At 39.6% G+C, this 23458-nt stretch overlaps 1 protein-coding gene across 1 annotated transcript; it reads right to left on the bottom strand.

The window, feature by feature from the left end:
• On the bottom strand, window positions 1-17684 carry NPM1 (nucleophosmin 1). The gene is made up of 11 exons (XM_070732699.1): window positions 17428-17684; window positions 15795-15874; window positions 15372-15491; window positions 9943-10036; window positions 9715-9815; window positions 9000-9073; window positions 8120-8171; window positions 5142-5240; window positions 1603-1722; window positions 1112-1186; window positions 1-307 (listed from the first exon to the last, which is right to left on the bottom strand). The coding sequence occupies exons 1-11, from the start codon at window positions 17483-17485 to the stop codon at window positions 269-271; spliced, it is 912 nt and encodes a 303-aa protein (XP_070588800.1). The 5' UTR covers window positions 17486-17684; the 3' UTR covers window positions 1-268.
• Window positions 17685-23458: the final 5774 nt, after the last annotated feature.

Below are 23458 nucleotides of genomic sequence, written 5' to 3'. Positions count from 1 at the left end.
TTAAAATACTAAATTTTTATTTTCACATTTACATTTAGTCTCCCTCTTCCCAGATCACTACTGCTATGTATTATCAAAACATTTCCATACATATTTTAAATGAAAAGGATGGAATCTCGGTATTAAAAAAACTGAACAGGCATTATGGACCATACATTCTTGCCAAAATAATGTGGACATTAATTGGACTGGAGAAACCGCTTCAGTCAGGTATTAATGGTTAAACACACAGGACCATCGTTGCAAATGGAGCAATTTGACTTCTTGCTTACAAAGACTGCCTCCACTGCCACAGCTCTTGAATCACCTAGAAATAAACACAAAGAAGTTAGCTTTACCAAAGTCTCCTGCTGTAATTTGTAACCCTACACCATAAAACATTTGAATAAAATTATTTAACAGATGTAATGCCTTCAAAAATATTTATGGGTACAGAATATAACAGTTCATTCAAGGTTTAAAACTAGATGCACATACAGGAATTTCAGGTAACATTTTAAAAAACATTTACGAAATGTCCCACTCAAGATTAGAATAATTAAAATTATTCAGTGTATTTTCCCATTTACATTTTACAAAATATAGTAAAGGCCATTTCAATATCTTAACTAAAACTGTCAAGAATTCTCTTTTAGGCAATTTCACTCTCTATCACAAAATCTCTTTGACAGGATTGAATTCCTGGGGGAAAGGAAAATATTCTTTCAGAAATTTGGATCACAAAGTTTAAGATTTACAGCTCTAAGCCAATCAGTTTGTTCCTGAGAATAGTATCACCACTACCTACCATGTTTTCTCACATGGTGTTTGATTTTGGAGGGGAAAAAGCTTTAAGTTACAAAACAGTTTTGACCTAGAAATAGGCACTATAGGGCAGGCAAGTAAATTGGGCCATGCTCAATGCAAAAGCATTTTATTTGGCAAAAAATGGGATCGAAGCACCATATAAGCTTAATGAAAGGACTCATTGACCTCTCTCACAGAAAAATGTTAACATTCTCTATAATGACCATTAGAAAAACATTCAGTTCTGGTTTTTCTTTGTAATGACTTGAAGAAATAACACAATTCTGTTAATTTAAGTGATTTTATCAAGACACAATTCCATTACCTTTGGGTCTTCTGCCTTGTAACAACTCTTAATGTAATTTCCAAACTTGACTTCTAACTTAGGAAGATTCATTCCCTATTGAAAGAAACAAAAACAACATTAAAACATTACAAAATCTATAGTTCATGCTACAAATAAATTCATTTAAGATAGAACTGGTTCACACAAAAATGCCTAGACAAAGCTTGGAATTGTTAACAAAGATCTATAAAATTAGAATTCATATGGTAAATACATTAAATGGAGACTGTGAGTAAAAACTACAATTGGCAGGAGGAAAAATCTAATTCTTCCACCAAACAAGAGTTAATGCTACATGCCTTGAAGAATGCACAAAGGGAAAAACTGGGAAGGTAGGTGACGCTCCACTGTAAAAATACAAAACTTAAAAGCTTAAGATTAGTGTTCACTGTAAGTTGAAAAATCAAATTTTCTACATTAAAAAGCACACATACTCTTATCCTGGTAGCTATTTAATGTGATAAAATTACCTTTTCCTTGGTTGCCTGCATTTTTGCTTTTATCTCCTCTATAGAGAATTGTTTGGGTGATTTTGGAGTCCGTGGTGTTTTGGCAGTCTCTGGTGCCTTTCCTTTTTGGGATTCTGGAGTCTGAAACATACCAAACTGGGATTAAAACCCCTCAACAATAGAACAAGAAAACTGATGATCAACAATAGATATATAATTTTTAGGTTATATTAATGAGGGAGGGGAAACCAAGCATATCAAATATAGGAAGGGAAAAAGACTTGGGCCATTACATTGTTTGGTCAAATATCAGTGAACAATGCTTACTTAATTTCAGTAGTTTATATAATGGAATGGATTTTTTTAAAGACTTGAAAGACATTTCAAGTACAGTGGTACCTCTACTTAAGAACACCTCTACTTAAGAACTTTTCTAGATAAGAACTGGGTGTTCAAGATTTTTTTGCCTCTACTTAAGAACCATTTTCTACTTAAGAACCCAAGCTGGGAAAAATCTCCCAGGAAATTTGAGAGCAGCATGAAGGCCCAGCCAGTTTCCTGCCATTCTCCCTTTAATCCCAGCCATCTGGGCTGCCAGAGGAGCCGGCGCTTAAGGAGGCTTTGGCAGTCCAGAGTGAACGAAGCATTTTCCTTTCTCTGGGCGCTTGGACAGGAAATAAACCTCTGCCAGCGCCCAGAGAAAAGAAACGCTCCCTTCGCTCTGGGCAACCGAGTCACCACAGCAAAGGAAAGGCACCGGCTACAAAGCGAGCAAGGAAAGGGGAACCCTTCAGCATGGGAAGGAAGAGGCAGCAGGTAGCTGCAGCAGCAGACAGTGTATGGGAGGCAGCCTTGCACCAGGTGTATCGGAGGTATATGCTCCTCCTCGTCGCCTCAGTCTCTCTTTTTGTAAAAAAAGCATTAAAGTTTTGGATTTTTTTGATTCCCCTCACCTCACCTTCTTCCTTCGGCAGTGACTCTCCTCCTCCTCTACTGCCTCCTTCTCCCCCCACCTAAATTCCAAGCTTTTAATGGGTTTGCATGCAAATATTTGCTTTTACATTGATTCCTAGGGAAAAATTGCTTCTACTTAAGAATGTTTCTACTTAAGAACCTGGTCACGGAATGAATTAAGTTCTTAAGTAGAGATACAGTACCACTGTACAGGCTTTTAACTTTTCAGTAAATGTTCATGTCTGTAAATGTGTCTTTAAATTTTTTAACTTTGTTTTAGTAGATACAAGTAAAAATTTCATCAGAAATAATCTTTTGTTGTTGCTATTTTTTTCACTGATTATTTTATCCACAGTAGTATATGTTGCTTCATCCATTGACTTCTGCAAGGATGGTGGATTAGGTGTTCATTCTTTGGGAGCCAGGACTGCAGATGTTGACTTTATATTTACCGACAATCTAGGCTCCTGCATCGGGGCTGAAAGGCGAAAGTGGAAGCAATATGCTCTGTCCCATATATGGGTAGACCAAGTTGCCCTGATAGAAAAAACACTTAAGGCTGCAGATGGTTGTACAAGTGTACAGCCTATTCAGAAGTCTTTGCCTTGCACCTCCATTCTACTTTCATTCATTTGAACTTCTATGCTAGTGATGACGAACCTTTTTTTCCCTCGGGTGCCGAAAAAGCATGTGCACATGCTATTACACTTGTGTGAGTGCCCACATCCATAATTCAATGCTTAGAGAGGGCAAAAACAGCTTCCCCTGCTGCCCGAGGAGGCCCTCTGGAGGCCAGAAATGTTTCCCAACTTCTGGTGGGTTCAGTAGCCTCGTGTTTCACCCTCCCCAGGCTCCAAAAACGCCCTCCCCTATCCCCCTGGAGGCTCTCTGGAAGCCAAAAAGCCCTCCCAGAGCCTCTGTGCAAGCCAAAAATCAGCCGGTAGGCACACACATGCATGTTGAAGCTAAGCTAGGGCAACGGCTCATATGCCAGCAGATATGGCTGTGTGCCACCTGTGGCACCCGTGCTATGTTTGCCATCACTGTTCTATGCTCTTTCAGTTAATTTATAGGAAGTCCTCCTTTAGCTATCACAATTGGGATTGGCAACTGATGCTAAGACCTCTCCCCGGCACTAGACCCCGTAGAGCTCCATGGTTCAATGAGGAGCTCCAGGAATTGAAACGCCAGAAGAGACGTCTAGAGAAGTGATGGAGAAAGAGTAAGTCCGAATCCGATCGAACACTTGTAAGAGTTCATATTAAGACTTACAAAGTGGCGCTCAAGGCGGCAAGATGCGCGTATCATGCCACCTTGATTGCATCTTCCCCAGGCCTATATAATTTATATATGGTATGTTTGTGTGTATGTCTCGTTTTTAAATAAGGGGTTTTTAGATATTTTGTAAATATATTAGACTTGTTATTATACATTGTTTTTATTATTGCTGTGAGCCGTCCCGAGTCTACGAAGAGGGGTGGAATACAAATCTAATTAATTAATTAATTAATTAATTAGTTAGTTAGTTAGTTAGTTAGTAAGCAAGCAAGCAAGTAAGTAAATAAAGCATGTGATCATGCCAGATTTGACTCACTTCCACTGTTGCTTAGCCATGCTAAAACCATCACTAACTGAAACACCCACTCATTAAGCAAGACATTCCATAATATGACTTTGTGATTTTACTGCTGGCTTCCCCTGACTCTCCTTATTGGAAACCAGCTATAAAGTATGTAAATGGCAATCATATGACTTCAGGGATGCTGAGAGAATCAGTCTCCTTTTCAGCACCATGGTTAAGTTTTGAACAGTTGTAAAACAGGGCAGTTGTTAAGCAAGGTCTACCTGTACTTCTTTCCACTATTAGCTTTCATTTTGTTTCAACTGGCAGGGAGAAAATCTCTTGAGCATTTTGTCTTTTTAAGATATTGTCCCTGCAGAGGGAGAAGCATTTATCAGACACTAGGTAGCTTATAAAATCCCTAACGAGTTACATTTGCTCTGAAAGGGAAATTCTTCCCCCCCAGAATATTTTAGGGCACTGGTGGCGAATCTAGGGCATGGGTGCCACGTGGAACCACATCTGCCAGCATGGAAACCGTTGCCCTAGGTCAGCTCCAGCACGCATGTGTGCCAGTCAGTTGATATTCGGCTTGCCCTACGGCTCTGAGAGGGCATTTTAAGCCTTTGGCTGGCCTCTAGGGGGGTGGGGGAGGCCGTTTCTGCCCTTCCCAGGCTCCAGGTAAGCCTCTGGAGCCTGGGGAGGGTAAAAAACTGTCCTACCGGGCCCACCAGAAGTTGGAAAATGGGCTTTTCTGGCCTGAAAGGGCCTATGGGGGCGTGATAGTGTGTGCGCGCATGTTTCAGCACCTGAGGGAAAAAAGGTTCACCATCACTGTTTTAGGGTACAATTTATACATTAATTCCTCAAAGGTTTACATGAAAAACTGTGCAACTATCCACTTGGCAATTCATAAATACTTGCAGATTCCTATTTTAACTCCTATAATACACTGGTATTATAATTCAATCAGATATCAAAAACCTAGATATCCCATTTTCCTATTATGTAATAACCAATGATGAAAATTAATCTACATACTCACTTTCAATTTGGACATTGTCAACTTTGGTGTTGCCAATTTAGAATCTTTTCCATTCTGTTTTGATTTTGGTGTTTTCTTCACAGAAGAATCTCTGGTAGGCTAAAAGTAGAATAAACGTTAGCAACCTCATTTTAATAGTTGAAGTAAATCAACTATTATTTACCAGGCATTTTGCACTACGATTTCCATAGCCTGCCAGTGATGGCGAGCCTTTTTTTCCTTGGGTCCCAAAAGAGTGTGCATACATGCTATCGTGCATGCAGAGTGCCCATACCCATAATTCAATTCCTGGGGTGGGTGAAAACATCTTCCCCCACCCACAGAGGCCCTCTGGATGCCGGGAATGGCCTGTTTCCCAACTTCTGGTGGGCCCGGTAGGCTCGTGTTTTGCCCTCCCCAGTCTCCAAAAGCTTCTCTGGAGCCAAGGGAGGGTAAAAATGCCCTCCCCCAACTCCCCAAGGCTCTCTGGAAGCCAAAAACACCCTCCCAGACCCTCTCTGTGCGAGCCAAAAATCAGCTGACCAGCACACACATGCACGTTGGAGCTGAGCTAGGGCAATGGCTCGTGTGCCAGCAGATATGGCTCCATGTGCCACCTGTGGCACCCATGCCATAGGTTCGCCATCACTGGCCTATGCTATTGTCCATGTTTGCTGTAATTAATGAAAATTTACAGTCTGTTATACTACAAAGGGTTCAGTTCTTATTGTAACGAAAATGTAAAGTTCACTATTCCAGTGGAGTCTAATCAAATACAGTGGTACTTGGTATTTGTTAATTGGTTCAGACAATATAAATAAACGTAATGTGTTCCCAAACCAAAAAGAATGCACATTTTTAATACCTAAGTAAAAATGTAGGGTTGCATATTACTTTACATAAGATATAAACCTAAAAATACTGACTGTACTTGGATTGAATAAAACAAAAACTTCATTTTATCTGTACTAAGAGGATTCCACGTCCTAATGGGATTGTCCTGTTCCAGTCCTCATGCACAAACTCACAGAGAGCTTTTAAAACTTTAAGACAGATCCCACTTGCAAAGTTCCTGAGGCCATGCCTGCCAAACCTATGCACAGGGTTGTAAAGTCTGCAGGCAAAGGTACAAATCCATACAAATGTAGTCTGAATTTTTTTTATCCACTTAGTAAAAAAATACCTTGTGACCCAAGCTTTGCCATTTGCCCTCTATATCACATGGAGTTTGTTTTTTATGACATGCTTCTTGAAAACTCATGGGCCTTTCCTACAAGACTAGTAGAAGCTTGATTTGTAAGTCCCCACTAGCATTCCCACACAATACAATACGCCTGTCCTTTATTGGTTTGGGGCCTGGTAATGTTGCTTCCTCTCTTGAGATGTAAGTTTGGCTCAGCATTTTCCCTAAAAAACGTTTGGTCTCATCAGTGTTAAAAACTTGGTAGGGAATAAAACTCTCAGCCTCTACATTATCATGAAATTCAAACAGATTCATCAGCAGCCTTTTTATTAACACTCACTGTTAATGCCTCATAACACTATGGATGTCAGTCTTCTTTTTAAAATTATCAAATCAGTCATTGCTGCCTTTAAAAACTGTCACCGCTCAGTCCTGGGTTTTTTTTTTAAAGATCAGCATGCAACTCTTTTGCTTTTTGACATATCATGCCTTCCGATATACTGTCACCTGCTAACTGCTTCTCCTTTACCCAAATTAACAAGCTTTTCAACTTTGAATGTTTACTTTGTAAATGCTGCTTTGTTACTGCTTTAACTCCTATTGCAATATCACCCCTTTTAATTCCTTTATTCTTAATGATACTGTATTCCCTAGCAAGATCAGTCTACTATTTCTTTTTCTTGCTCAATGATGGTGCAAAGTAATTTTCTTTTCTGCTCAACATTATTACTGCTCATTTTTTATTAGGATGCAATGTTGGGGGGGAGGGGGAGAGAAAGCGCAAAAAAAATCACAAAATGACCACAGAAGCTAAGACCACGAGGGGATGTGCACAGTGCAAGAGCTACCATGTGACTAATTCGTGACCCTTTTGTTTTGATCAACAAAGGCAGTCAGCCTTGAGGCAGCTGAAATGAGAAGATCTAGTTTGCGTATTGAGTACCAGGCAAACAAATACTGCAACAATTTTTTGTGTCAAAATGATTCAGGAACTAAATTTGACAAATTTCAAAGCAATCTAGTACCAAGGTACCATTGCGGTAGCAGTACCAAATAAACAGTGCTTATTTTCCAGTCAACAAAATTCACTTAGTATTTTTAAAGACACCTTCTGCCTCAAAAGGACAGCAGGGTGGGATTCCAAATCAGTTTAATTCTAATGTAACCTGTTTGAATAATTTGGTTTACAAGAAATATATACCTGTATTTTCTGAAAAAACAACCAAAAATAATTTACCTGTAAAAATCGTATTCAAAATAGAAGCCACATCTGTCTCAATATTTCATTATTTCAATCATTTATTTATCTATAGAGAGCAAACTACTGTTTTATAACTATTTTTGTTATAAAATCAAACTGTTATTTTAAGCTACAGCTCCACCTAGTCGTGGTCTTTAATTTAATCCAAGCACTTCTTTAAACAAATGCAATCTGAAACAGTTCGGCTGCCATCCCCTTTCAGTTTTCAACTTGTAAGAGAAGTAGCATGTTGTTTCTCCTATCTTAATTCTTTTTTTTTAAACCTGCAGTTAAATGGGTCCACTGGTGCATGTAATAGCAGAGGGAAGACAGGAAAATAATGCTCTGCATATAGACTACAGAAACTCAATTTGAGTTAGAAGCCACAAGATGTATAAAATACTAAGATTGTAATGATGTACCCTATCCAACCAAAATATTTTGAAACGCGGAAATAAAAATACTCAGCACAGGAAACGTTCATCTCCTTTGAATCCTTTAAACTCAATTCTGTTATGTATGCCTTAAGTCTTATTTTCATCTCAGAATGAAGTACTTTGAGTAGAAACAGCTTACTTTTTTCTGTGGAGTCTTATCTTCCTCCTCCTCCTCATCCTCATCGTCATCACTGCAATTAAAATTCAGTTTATGTAAATTCCGAAAGCCCCTTTAAGTCTAATAAATTTGCTACCCCATATCCAATTTTACACTGGACCAAATGGGATAAATGGTGGAGGGGTTATGACAATTCGCCACAGCCATCTCAACACAAGACAACTTGCTATGGGACAAGGGTTACACGAATATGAAAGAATTGATAGAATAGAATCATTAAAGAAAATGAGGCAAAAGGATGGATAGAATGAAATGTGAATGGCAAATATCAAAATATTGTTTACTTATTTTAAATAATTAAAAATAGAATTGTTAAAATTATCCTGTGGTGAGCTTTTCCAAGGCAAGTTGGCCATGGCAAGGTGTCCCACAACGGGTTGGGCATGAATTGGCTGTGGCAAGCTGTCCCATTCCCAAGTGGTGACACAGCTGTCACACATTAAGAGTAGCAACTTTGATCTTATGGCTTTGCCCATTATCATCTTTGACTTTTTTGACCCCTCTCCCAACAGATAGCCCTACTGGAACATGCTGAATAAAAATGGATCAATTGAAACTAAAGAATGCTGTATTCTAGGTTAATGGAAATTCCCAAAAGGCCTAATTGTGTGACCACTTCCTCAAGTTCATTAAAATGTAGACTCTTTGATAAAGTTATGCTTCCACTCATTATCTAATCGAAGATAAAATTCAGGCATGTAATAAGAGGCATTGTTTTTTTAAAGTCTCTCTAAAATATATATCCAAAATATATTTAACAACTCTAGAGAAATGTCTTTCGGTTGCAATTCCTGCCCGGGCTATTTATTTAAATACAACAGATTACTGAAACATGACATACTCGTCTTCATCGTCGTCATCGTCTTCTTCATCATCATCATCTTCAAAATCCTTGTCTGCCATCCTTGCTTTTTTCTTGAAAGGACAAATGTAATTTATGAGAACACACAATCTTCAACACTAATTTTATGAATAAAAATAATTAAAAAGTATCAAGGGTGTCAAATCAAATTACAAAAATGGTTAATCTGTTTCACCTTTCACACTAGAGAGTGTTAAGCCATATATTTGGAAAATTCATATTTATTCATAAGGTTGAATCGCAAAAATTTGTGGATAAATTTATAACAGTCATGCAAGTAGTCCTCAACTTACAACAGTTCTGATCATTCGAAGTCACAACACTGAAAAAGTCATTTATGGCCATTTTTCACATTTAAGACCACTGCAGCATCTCCATGGCCATGTGATTAAAATTCAGACGCTTGCTAACTGACTCATGTTTATGACAGTTGCACTGTCCCAGGATCACTGATCGTCTTTTACAACTCTCTGACAAGCAAAGTCAATCAGGAAGCCAAATTCATTTGACAAGCACATGTAGTGATTAACTTAACAGCTGTGGCAAAAAAGATCGTAAAAATGCGGTAAAATTCACCTAAAAAATGTCTCGCTTAACAACAGAAAGTTTGGGTTCGATTGTAGTCCTAAGTCAAGGAATACCTTCATTCCTAAAATCTTGCAGGTCAAAATAACGCATTCTATTAGATGCTTACCAGGGGAACTTTAGCTAATGTCAAGCCGGCAGGTCTTTTTACCATATTTTGTTGCGCTTTGTCTTCATCCTCATCTTCAGATTCTGGTTCTTCTTCTAAAGCTGTTACAGAAGACAAGAGTAAACCAGATATTTTCCAACCCCAAAGATAGAAGTTTAAATAAATTTACTTTAGCAAATGGAAATATTAAACCAAATTAAAAACTCAGAAAGTTATAAATGTTCATACCTACAAGGTGTTGTCCACTGACATAAACAGGCCCTGAGCCACTTTTCAATCTCAGTATTACTGGAGGGGTAATTTCAAAGCCACCTAGTGAAACCTTAAAAGAAAAATAGAAAGTTCTGCTGAATTGAAAAAAAAAGGTGACAAGCAGAGACATCATTAAATAGAACTCAAACCAAACCAGGCTGAAGGAAGTTACTATCATTTCCAAACAAAGCTAGATTGCAATCCAAAAAAGGATCCTTTTCTCAAGCTAGTTAACTGGGGAAAGACGTGGCACCCTAGCCAGTTCAGAGTAACACATGTTTCACAGGCTACTAATAGGCTGCTGGGTAAAATTCAAAGTGCTGGGGATTACTTACTCCACAAATTTGTTTCTTTCATATTGTTGCATCTTCTTATCCCCTATGGCCCATCAGCGAAGGATGCTCTGGGGGTTCCCCTCATCTAATTATCAGAAGGCTGAAACCCAGAGAATGATATCCTCGGTATCAGCATCCTTACTTTAGAATATGATCCCTGGTCCCCCGTGCTTTTGTTCTTTCCTAACATTTTCATTTTAAACACAAAAACATACTCCAAAAACATTTGCATTGCACTATTCAAACCAAGTACATTTAAAAAAAGTATTATCACAAACTTAGAGCAAAGCAAGCATGCCATAAAAGGTCCTTTGGAATATTTGTTTCAAATTACGGGGTTTTAAAAAGGGAGGGGTTCCCCCCCCCCAAGTTTCAGTTTTTTCCCCCAATCCTAGCAGAACAAGAAAATGCAGCAATAACAGCAATCATTTCATATAGTCATACTGCTAGACTACTCAAATGCCACAATTCCATCAAAACTTATTAATAGTGCCTACAATGGTTTGCCTTTCAATAATTAGAACTAAAGAGGATGTAGAGAATCAGTTATCAGTCACTTCCAATTCAGGATATGAAGAACTTAAAACTTGAACATTCAGACTTTATGCTTAAAATACTACAGCGCTTGTTGAGCACTAGAGGCAGAGCTTGCCAGATATCTAACTCTGCTATGTACTGGTTCATTAGCTAAAGCAGGGGTCCCCAACCGCCGGTCCGCGGACCAGTACCGGGCCGCAAGGCATGTTGCACCGGTCCGCGGAGTCAGCAGCTACTGTGGACCCGGCGAGTGCCAAGCTGTTTCCTGTCTCTTTCTCCTCACGTTCACTTGGGACCGCCATTTGCCTCGGGCTGAGAAAACCTTTGCTTGCTTGCTTTCTTCCTTTCCTGTCTTTCTTCTCTCGTCGAAAGTGGTCTATTTCCTCCTTGCGAAGCCCTTGCAAAGCCCTCGCTCTGCCTGCAGCTCAAACGAAAAGGCTTTGGCATTGTGCAGCTCTTTTTTTGCTAGGCTCCCCCACCCTATTCCCGGGGTCCTGGGTGGGAGCGAAGCCAGGGGTGTGTGTGTGACCATGAAACCCCCACCACCAGCTCTGGTAATTTTCTTTTGGAAGGATTCCTTGCTGCAAGAAAATTACCAGACCTGGCAGTGGTGGGCGCTCCAAGCAGGCAGCGATCGCAAAGGAGGGTGACTGTGTCCGTGGAGGCACCTCCCCCTGCTCTGGGATTCCTTGCTGCAATCCCAGCCGGAACTGGAACTGCTGAAAGGCAAACGGCGGTCCCGAGTGAACAGGAGGGGAAAGAGACAGGAAACCGCCCCCTCCTACCCTTCCTCCCTCTGTCACCTCAACTCCCCCGCAAAATTAAAAAGGGGGGGGGAGAGAGACAATGGAACGATAAGCTAAACCCCCTTTCCGCCCCCACTGGGCCATAGAAAAATTGTCTTGCTGAAACTGGTCCCTGGTGGAAAAAAGGTTGGGGACCACTGAGCTAAAGGGTTGTCCATCAATATTTATTTACATAGGAAAGAACAGGAATCTTTGTTCGTGAACTCAGCTGAAGAAAATAAATTACAGGACTTTCTATCACCAGGCATGAATTAAAATCTGTCTTTCTGCTCCTTACCCAACATCAAGCTACCATTCCACAAAATATTGGAATCCATTATTTTTAGCCATGGAGACTTGATTGTAACAACTTAGCATTTCCAATATAAAGTGGAAAGAACTGAAATTATTTCTGAATTATTAGCTTTGATCCAGGAGTCTATTGGTTGGAGTCTATTTATTTAGTGTATGGCATCTATAGAGGTTATGCAATCAGAAATCTCAGTTTAAATAATCAGCAAGTATATATATATGATTTGATTTGCAGAGCTGAAGAGGATTGGATACTGTAGCCTAGAGGATAATTCTCTACCTTACAAGGCAAAGGTTTGCAGGTTCAAGTCCCAGTGGGTATGGCTAGCTGATGAGGCCAAAATAAGGCCGAAATAGATCTATCCTAGTTTCCCTTAATTTTCAAATTCAGCAAAAAAACATGTGGGAGGACATATATGGCATGTGGACAATATGAGATAAAATATTAAGATAAAATCATAATAAAATCACCCTAATATATCATCACATAGTCACAACGGTTAGGGTTAACCTAACTGCTTCTAGTGTGTCTGAGATGAGATCATCCTAGATGCCTTGAACTTTCTTGAGAATTCTTGAATTACATCACATTGCAGGTTCTCAGCCATTCTCCATTTAGTTCTGTCCTATCCTATCCTGATTCTATTCATGTGGCTCCACATTTTTAGGGCAGCTGCATTCCTGGGAGTGGTTTTGTTGGATCTGGGTGGTCTGTTAGGTTATGGTTCTTAAAAGTTACTCAATTTAATTGCCATTCTTTATGTAGATTGTAAAACTGTGGCATGTTACCCCAAATTGGTTTCCTAGAGTTTGCCCTGGTGAAAACATTTTATGCATTGGTATTCCACTCTCGACTGGACTATCTGTTTTTGTTGCCTGAAATCAGGAGGGGTAATATTAAAAACAACATGGAGTCATGAGAGTGGTGTGGATTGAGATATTCCTATTGAGCCATTAAAGTGAACATCAATCTTATTTGTATGACAACTTCTTCCCTGTACAGGCATAAGGTATTCAACAGTAGAGTATCATAATGATTGTGCTACTCTACACAATGTTTTCTTTGTGCTCCCCAGTCTGTTCCTGCAATTTTTCTAATCACGTTGTTCCTAGTTTTCAATTTTTGTTCAATTACTTCAAGTCATTTTCAAGTTGTAGTCTATGAATTATGGCTAAACCAGCTTGACAAAATTTAAAAGTTCTTTCTTTAAAGCAAGGTTAGAACCAACTTTTTAAGACAAAGGCATACAATGCTTAAGAAGATATTCTCCAGTGGCAAGCATATCATGGGAGAATGGGAGAAAAAAAAGATATTAGAGAAATGGGAGGTCCAGCTGAACAAATGAACAAATGAATGACAATTCCTGTTGTGTATGGAGAATTCCTGCCTCACAACCAACAACTCGAGTCATTAAAACAGGGCCTTAGAGAAGAATTGGGATCATGGAAGATACCTCCTTAATTTCTTAGGTAGATACTATGACCTGAGAGAATGAAAATAAGCATGGTAAAAATTATGGAAAGCAGTACCACTAAGGGCTGTGTTCACATTCTCCTTTAATAAATTTCCTATCTCGTTATCAAAGATTGCAACAATAACCACTGTAATCAAATGTGAACTGTTGGGTCAAAGCACATGCAAAATTATTTTTAATATGTATTGAATGTGAGACCTTTCTATTAAAAGGCCAATTAGGATTTTAAAAGCTTCTTGAATAACAGCATCAATTCTTAGCAGTCACCAATTAGGTCAAGCCCTATCAATAATAATATACCAATGCAATAAATAAAGATTTCTAAGAACAATTTATAGGGATCTAAAAAGCATACTTATCTTTACAAGTAAAATCTTTAATAAGCTAGTAGGATAATAAACACAGTATTCCTGTAGCAATAGGTAGTTTCTCTTTCTTAAAAAAAAATCCAAATCATTTGGGCAGCCTTTGAATCTTAAATAGATGCAGGTCTGTAATTACTTGCATAACTCTTGGGGTACATTTCAAGACAGTCTACTTTGTACTAATATGAGAAGTTTCTTTCCATTCCCAAATCTGCTGTGGCCTAGAAGTGGAGCTCGTCTCACAATCAGGAGGTTGTGAGTTCAATCCTAGTTAGAGACAGATGTAGAGTCTCCTGCTTGGGCAGGGGGTTGGACTAGATGACCTTCAAGGTCCCTTCCAATTCTGTTAATCTGTTATATCTATCTTCGTCCTCTTGCTTATTGAATAGCAGATACACAATTATCCAAACTAGGATAACTAGAAAGTCTAGTTTTATATAGTGAATCCAGCTGAGAACACTAAGGGGAGAACAAGTCAGTTGACCTAATTCACGGAAGAAGGTAATGCTATCCAACTTCCTTTCTCTATTGAAATTGTGGACCTATGTGACCACAGCAGGAAAAATGACTGCAGTAACAAACTGAATCAGATTGTGGGAGAATTAAAGAGTAAGATTAGGAATTTTCTCACAGGATCCACAATAGCTAAAACAAAAAAATTGGATATTTTAATTAACTGGTTTAGTTGATCTGCGAACAAATATTTGATTGACTGAAATAACATATTCATCAAAATGCATTTTTATTATGTAAATTCTTTTTCTAACTTTACTGAAAAACAATTAGGTACATACACTGATACTCAATTTTTGTTACCAAAGTTCCTATAATGGCATCAAGTAGAGAAAGCAATGTACTTAAAGCAATTTAAAATTCTCACTGGTAAGAATGGAACCACTGCCAATACAGTGAACCCTCGATCATCGCGAGGGTTCCGTTCCAGGACCCCAAGCGATGATCGATTTTTCGCGAAGTAGCGGTGCGGAAGTAAAAACACCATCTGCGCGTGCGCAGATGGTGTTTTTACTTCCACTGCCGCCCGCCCTTCGCCCGCCCACCCCGTTGCTCGCGCCTGGGGTGCGCGCGCGCTTGGGGAAACCCTAGCTCCGCTTCCCAGCTGGGAAGTGGAGCTAGGCTGCCCCAAGCTCGCGCACGCCGCACGCCCGCCCACGCTGTTGCCGGCTCCGCTTCCCAGCTGGGAAGCGGAGCTAGGCTGCCCCAAGCTCTCGCGCGCCGCCCGCCCGCCCACGCTGTTGCCGGCTCCGCTTCCCAGCTGGGAAGCGGAGCTAGGCTGCCCCAAGCTCGCGCGCGCCGCCCGCCCGCCCACGCTGTTGCCGGCTCCGCTTAGAGGGGGAAGACCCAGGGAAGCCTCTGCCCGGCGGGGAAACTCCACCATCTACGCATGCGTGGAAGGGCACGCATGCGCAGGTGGTGGAGTTTACTTCCGGGTTGAAAACTAGCGAAATAGCCCTTTCGCGATCCTTGAGGACACGAAACTCGAGGGTTCACTGTATAGCAATTTACAATGTTTTTTGTAAATGCAATGTTACAACGTAATTCTTGCTACTCATTTTACTAAACAAGAAATATTCTTACCGTAGGCTGAACCGACATTTTCAAGGATGCCAATGTGACTTTTATCTGGTTGCCTTCATAGTCCAATGCTTCTGCTTCAACAACATGCAATTCATCTTTAGCACCAACTCCTAAGCTAACCTGCATTAGAAAACACAATGTTTGAGATGTCCCTTTACATCTCAAGTACAGCAATCACTAGTAAAAGAAAATGTAGTTTTATTACCTATCCAGAAATAATGAAATGCATCAACTGGGCACATGCTACCCTAACCAATTTGCATGTAATTGCTGATTATGCACATCTGAAGGAACTATGCATGGTGATTTAAGAGCATTTTAAACAACTGCCAAGCATGCCCAAATAGCAGTTATGATTTATACAAGTGTTCTGACTCACAACAGAGAAATTTCCAAGAAAAGGGGGGGGGGGGAGAAACCTACCGTTCTTAGAGAAAGTTGATGTTCGTTTTCTTCATCGTTCACCTTAAAGTGATATGGCTTGTCTCCCTTCAGCTCACAGCCTACAAGAAACACATTATGACCATTTAATTAAAAAAAGAAAAAAAATCCATTTCAGACCAAGATACCAAATTCATGTAATTACATCTATCTAGAACCAAAAAATATACTGCTCAAAAAAATAAAGGGAACACTCAAATAACACAGCCTAGATCTGAATGAATGAAATATTCTCATTGGATATTCCATTTGCACAACAGCATGTGAAATTGACTGTCAATCAGTGTTGCTTCCTAAGTGGACAGTTTGATTTCACAGAAGTTTGATTTACTTGGAGTTATATTCTGTTGTTTAAGAGTTCCCTTTATTTATTTATTTTTTTGAGCAGTTTATATTTTTGACCACGGAAGTGTATCCCAAAGCCTACTACCATGAACCCAGCTGCCAGAAACTGGGGAAGTTAAATCTTCCACAATACCAACTTTGTTTAGTACAACCGATTGTGAGGTTGGCTCAGCTTCCCCTCCTTCGGAGGTGGGTACAACTAGGACCCAGATTGTAGGGGGAAATGTGCTGATTTATAAAACCGCTTAGAGGGCTGTAAAAAAGCACTATGAAGCAGTCTAAATGCTATTGCTATTTAATATTCGCAGGGAGGAGCAGCAGCAAACGCTGTTTCTTATTCTGCCTGTAGGGCCATAAAAAACCACGTTGCCATCCGCAGTTTGCAAAGACGCACCCCCTCCACGTACGGAAGCACGTGGCCGCCAGTCTTTCTTCCCCGGCTTATTCCCGGCTGGCCAGAGACTGGCATGATGGGCGAGACCAGTTTCCCCAGTCAAATCGCTCCGTTTCCCCTCCCCACCTCACCCCCCGTTAGGATCGAGTTTTTTGTTCCAGCGCGGTACCGATTTTTCAAAATCGTCGCCGAGCAACTCCTCCTATAAACCCTAAACACCATTCTGGCTTATATACTGTTCAAAAAATATATAAAGGGGACACTCAAATAACACATCCTAGATCCGAATGAATGAAATATTCTCAATTGAATACTTTGTTCTGTACAACTATTCCATTTGCACAACAGCATGTGAAATTGACTGTCAATCAAGTGTGGCTTCCTAAGTGGATTGTTTGATTTCACAAGTTTGATTTACTTGGAGTTATATTCTGTTGCTTAAGTGTTCCTTTTACTTATTTTTTTGAGCAGTGCATAAACCGCTTTATCCGAATTCGCCCAATAGCTGGGCTACGTTGAACTCGGCTGCAGCTCCGTTAAGAATTCATTCGGCCAGCAAAATCACTTGGCTTGGCGGGTCGCGTTAAAGAAATAACCCCCCCCCCCCAAAAAAAAGAGGGTTCGGGGAATGGAAGGAAAAGGAGGATGATATAAAGCCCCGGAGAGGGAAAAAATGAGGCCCAAAGCCGACCACGTGGCGAGGAAAGAAGTACTTCAGGGGGAGGCTACAACCCCCCAAATACGCAGCGTTTCTCCGGGTCCCGCACGCCCAAAGCGGCCGCCTCCGCCCACCCAACCCCGGCCACGTGCGAAGGCCCTGCGGAGGAGCAGCAGCCCCTGCAGCGGAAGAGGAGAGAAAGAGCCCTGTCCATTTACCGAAGAGGAAGGTTTGCGGGCGAAGGGAGCCCATGTTGTCCATATCGCTGTCCTCCATGCTGCTTGCGCGCTCTGGAAGCGCCGGCCTACGGCTGCCGAAGGTTCGAGAAAAAGGAAAGAGGTGGGGGGAAAGGAAAAAAAAAGATGACGACTCGAGCACGATGGCGCCAACGACCCGAAGACGGCAGCGACCTCTGGGAAAAGAACCCGCCTTTTGCCCCCGCCTCCCGGTTTATATGAAGTCACAAATCTCGCGAGAAGAAGCGAGATCACCCTTGGCCACTCGGCGGCCCTGATTTTTGCATGGCCTGGACATGTGATCGGAGTGGCGCACGCGGTTTGGAAAGGGTAGGCCGAGGTGCGCAGGCGCTCTTCAGACTGCTGTGGGTTTTTTTTAGAATCGGTCATTAGGAGGAGGGCGGGGATTCCAAAACGCGTGCGGTGGTTCTTATTGAGCCATACGGGGAAATGTATTCGCGGGTTTAATCTCCACGTGCAGAAAATTGACTTGTTTCTCAGGGCTTTGGAGTCATAAATAACGTCGATCTCAAAAAGAGACGTGTATTTCTGGATGGTCTCACCTTTGTTCCGGGTATTAATTTAGAATTAATACACCAGAGTGCCTTTTGTCCCCTGTCCTAATGTTTCTCTTTTATTTATGTATATAAATATTATATCTTTTATACCACCAACACGTACTTGACAAAGCAAATAAATAAATTTAGGGCAGTTCTTTTTAAAATGTGTTCTTAAGACCGCCCCATTTTCAGTGGTCCTCAAAATCAAGATTATTTGAAAGAATCTGTTGAAAATGAATACAATATTCAAATTCCATCAAACAATATTGAAAAGCAGTAGGGGCAGCGAATGCTCCAGCTTTATAGCAAAATACTATAATCTATGAAACAATATTTTGGCATAGTCCATAATTTTAAAAACCGGGTAAGATCCTGAGAAAAATATCTTAAAATCATGAAACAGTTAATGCTAGATGGTATTGTCGCAATCCTACATAAATTTTAATTGATTTGGTTTTTATCCCATCTTTACAGGTAGTCCTCGATTTAGGACTGAAATGAAGTCTGGCCATCACGGAACATAAATCACAATAGTCATAAAATGGGTCGGTCTTGATTTTACAACCCTTTTTTTTCTGGTGACATTTTTAAGAAACCACCATGGTTGTTAAGCAAACCAGCTGTTTTCCTATGGGTGGCAGTTTTGCTGAAGAACAAATAAATGCTGGTTTCCGGTAAAACCATTGTAAACCACCATCGCAGGACAATGCAAATGGCCATATGACTGCAAAGCATCTAAAGTTCAGTCATATGACTGAGGGTCCAACTAACAGAGCTTTGAATGCAGGTTGTAAGGAGTCCCCCAGGAGATCCACTAAGCAATTGGTCATAAATTGAGGACTCTCTGTATTACTTTATAAGTAACTCAAGAGTCAACACACATAATAGTCCCTTTTATTTTCCCTGCAACAACACACCTTTGAAGTGAGTTGGGCTGAGGAAGACTGACTGGGCCGAGTCACTCAGGTTTCATGGCTAAGATTGGACTAAAACTCCTGGTCTCTAGGCCAGCACTTTAATTATTACGCCGAATGCTACATTAAAAGAGTTTTAGGCTTTCAGATATCAAATAATTAAAAAAAATAAATTTGATGGAGCATTGGAAATATATATTATCTCCGAGACCGCCTTCTGCGGCACGAATCCCAGCGACCGGTGAGGTCCCACAGAGTTGGCCTCCTTAGGGTCCCGTCAACCAAACAATGTCGGTTGGCGGAACCTAAGGGAAGAGCCTTCTCTGGGAGCCCTCTGGAATCAACTCCCCCCAGAATTTCGCACTGCCCCCTCCCTCCTTGCCTTCCGAAAGAGCTTAAAAACTCATCTTTGCCACCAGGCTTGGGACTCTTAGATCTTCCCCTGACCACTGAATGCCTTAAGTATGGTTGCTGAATGTTTGGTTAATAAGTTAATTTTTTAGATTAATCTTCTCTTTCTAATTGTTTTTAATATTGTAGTACTAATTAGATTATATTACTGTTCTTTTTTTATATATGCTGTGAGCTGCCCCGAGTCCTCGGAGAGGGGCAGCATACAAATCCAATTAAATAAATAAATAAATATTAATGTAGCCCTATGCATCTCCACTTACTGTTGAGTTCAAAAGGACTTGGACTCAAATAAGTGAATATATAAAGGCAGTTTTAAAGGAGGAGTGTGCTTATCTGAGTTATTTTTAGGTTACTTTGAACTATGAAAATAAAAAGGTCTGTAAGTTGTCTTAATGTATATATGCAGTAAGTAAGTACAGCACAGTATTTTCATTATAAAGAATCACAGCTGAGAAGGTAGCTGAAGCAGGCAAAAAAGACAATACTCAACATGGTGCTGCATCCAAGCAAATTCCCTGAGTTAAATGTGGACCGACCAGAAGGAAACCAGGTTTCACAGACCTTGCAAGCAGTTATTTGTCAGAGTTCTCATTTTTACACCGTAGCCAGGCAAATTAAAAAAAACCTCAAGCCATTTTTACTTGCTTTTACAAAACAAAACCAATTATTACAATAATCTCTATATATTCATCTAGCAAAATTCATCTGTCATCATGCTTTTAAAAAATTTCTGCCTCAAAGGGAGGGGATGGCAAGGCTCTAAATCAGTTTAGTTTTAATGTAGCCTGCTTGAGCAATTTGGATTACAGAGCATATATTCATTTATTTGTATAGCATACAAAGCTGTCTGAAAAAAATGTTACAGCCAACCAGAATTGCCATTATTCTGTAATAAGATGGGTGGCCAATAAATATTACAAATAAATAAGGCAAATTTACCTGCAAGAGTTGTGTATTCAAAATGGAAGCCTTGCCTGACTGAATATTTCCTTATTTCCACCATTATTTATAATAATGTAGGTAAACTACTGCTTTAGAACTATTTTTATTTATCTTCAGACTGTTATTTTAAGCTGCAGCTCCACCTACTGATGCTGCCTCCAAAAACATGTATATGACTTATCTGCAATAAACTATTAATTGAGCCAAAGTTAGGAAATTTTTAATTTGGCCTTACAAAACACTTTTTAACTGGAAAGCAGATTCTTTTCGCATTTATTCCAAACATTTCTTTAACCAATGTGATCTTTTTCACTTTTCAACCTGTAATAGAAATAGGAAGGTGTTTCTCCTATCTGATCTTTAAAATCAATCTTTAAGACTAAATTAGAGAAATACCTTCTTTCTATATTATAATTCACAAAATGTCCTTCCAGTTCAGCCTTTTTTTACCTCTAACTGTAGCCAGGTGTTTTTTTCCTTCACAGGAAGTGAAGTACATAGGGCGGTGATGGCGAACATTTTTTTCTCGGGTGCTGAAAAAGCATGCATGCATGCTATTATGCATGCGCAAATGCCCACACCCATAATTCAATGTCTGGGACAGGCAAAAACAGTTTCCCCCACTCCCTGGAGACCCTCTGGCTGCTGGAAACAGCCTATTTCCCAACTTCTGGTGGGCCTAGCAGACTCGTATTTTGCCCTTCCCAAGTTCCAAAGGCTTCCGAGGAACTGGGAGAGGGCAAAACCTCCCTCCCCCATCCACTCCCCAGAGGCTCTCTGGAAGCCAAAAACACCTCCCAGAGCCTCTGTATGAGCCAAAATTCAGCTGGCCGGCACACATATGCACATTGGAGCTGAGCTAGGGCAACAGTCTGCATGTCAGCAGATATGGCTCCGCATGCTACCTGTGGCACCCGTGCCATAGGTTCATCATCACTGGTATAGGGAATAGAGAAAACATTGGTCCCGCTGAATGGTATCAACATTGACGTCTAAGAGGTATGTTTTGTTCAGTGTTCAAAATAGTGCCTTATTATTCAATAAACAATATAATGTAAGAAGGCATGAAACAGAAAAAAACATTTTCTGGGAAGAGATGAGACAAATGTCTATTCCTAACTGGGCTCACTGGAATTTTTAGTTTCATTATTATCATCTTCATCCTTACCTTCTTCATCATTACAGACAAAATAAGCATTTATATACAGTAAATACTTATACACATAAATTTATATAAATTTCTTAAGCCTGTCAAGTCTAATAGATGCAGGTAGTCCTCAACTTACAACAGTTTATTTAATGACCATTCAAAGTAAGGCACTGAAAAAAGCGGCATGACCGTTTTCCCAGTTACAACTTTGGCAGCATTCCCTTGATCATGTGATCAAAATTCAGATGTTTGTAAACTGGTTCATACTTATGACCATTGCAGCATCCCAAGCTCATGTGATCACTTTCTGCAACAGTCAATGGGGAAGCCAGATTCACTTAACAACCAGGTTATTAACTTATCAACTGCAGTGATTCACTGAACTGTGGCAAAAGAAATGTTGTAAAATGGGGCAAAACTCATTTAAATTCTCACTTAACCGAAATTTTGGGCTCAGTTGTGGTCATACGCCGAGGATTATTTATATAAAGCATATCGCCCCTTTAGAAAGATAGGTACTTACTATCATAGTTGGTGGATGTGCCCAAAAGCAAAAAAATATTGGAATGTAATAGAAAAATGGTTGAAAGAAATAATACAACTAGAAATTAAGAAAACACCAGAATTTTTTTATTAGGCATATCAAATAACAAATATAAAAAAGATATACACTATTTAATAGTTCATATATTAGTAGCTGCTAGGATAGCCTTTGCACAAAAATGGAAAGACACTGAGATTCCAGAAGAAACAGGTATTCTTAAAAAGATCCTAGACTGTGCCGAGTTAGATATGATGACGAGATGGTTAAACAACCAAGAATAATCAGAATTTTATGAAATTTGGCAGAAAGTATATACTTGGGAAACAAGGAAAACGAGATAAGTGTGTTGTTATATTATTTTGCATATTTGAATTTAGTATTAGAACTGTATAAGATGGTAATTACTAGTATACTGTATATATAAATTTTCTTTTCTTTTGTCTTCTCTGAAAACTTTTCTCTCTTTTACATGCATTTTTATAAATTTTGATATAGATTTAGATTCATTATATTAAAATTGACATTTTTACTTTACATAACTATGTATTTTATAGACAATTTTTTCTTTTTTTTTCATTATCATAATGACGACTTCTACTCTGAGCGGAGCGACTGTAGCTCCACTAAATGTTGTGTGTTTTGTTTGTTATGTTTGTTATTTTGAAAAAATCAATAAAATATATTTTTTTTAAAAAGAAAGTTCATGGAAAGAAACAAAATTAAAAGAAAACACAGTCATAAACCATTAGGTCTTAGAACTTTTACTGCTTTTATTGGTTTTTTTGTTAGATTTCTATGCTGCTCTTCTCCTGAGACTCAGGGTGTCTATTTTATCATTACCATAACTAACTTGCTCTCAGTTGGACATATTGAACTAGATTTATTTCAGAGTACAGTATTCATCTCTTCAACAGCAAGACTCTTCCCTCAACCAAGAATCATAAAAAGATAAGAGGCAAATTATGAGTATTAACTCATGCTTTGTTGAGGTGATGATCTGGATGTTATGAAGGGGAAGACCAGTGCCTAGAATGTGCTCCACTTCCTGGGGCAGGTTCTGATTGTGAGTTTACCTCAGAATAATTCATGCTTTCTGACTTTGAATTATTTTAAATATTAGATTTATTATATGTTGTTTCATTATTGTTGTTAGCAGCTCCGAGTCTACGGAGAGGGGCGGCATACAAATCTAATAAATAAATAAACAAATAAACAAATGAACATCCCAATCTTGTATTAGAGGAAAAGGAATGAATTATATTTATAGTGTCAAATCAAAGCAATTTTATTTACAGGATTTCAAAAGTATAAGGACCTTGTTCAAGCCCCAGCTATGGAACCTGTGGACAGCTGGGGGACTTAGAAATACCATCACCCTGCTTCTGCTACCACCCATTTTACCATTTGCTCACACTGGGCCTGGGACTGGAACATACAATAAATAAATGTTCCAATAAATGACTGGAACAATTTGGAACTGAACTCACAC

Source organism: Erythrolamprus reginae, chromosome 1 (genome assembly GCF_031021105.1).
Source record: "Erythrolamprus reginae isolate rEryReg1 chromosome 1, rEryReg1.hap1, whole genome shotgun sequence".
NCBI lineage: Eukaryota > Metazoa > Chordata > Lepidosauria > Squamata > Dipsadidae > Erythrolamprus > Erythrolamprus reginae.
The sequence above is the reverse complement of the archived record's forward strand: the minus strand, read 5'-3'. Positions and strand labels throughout refer to the sequence as shown.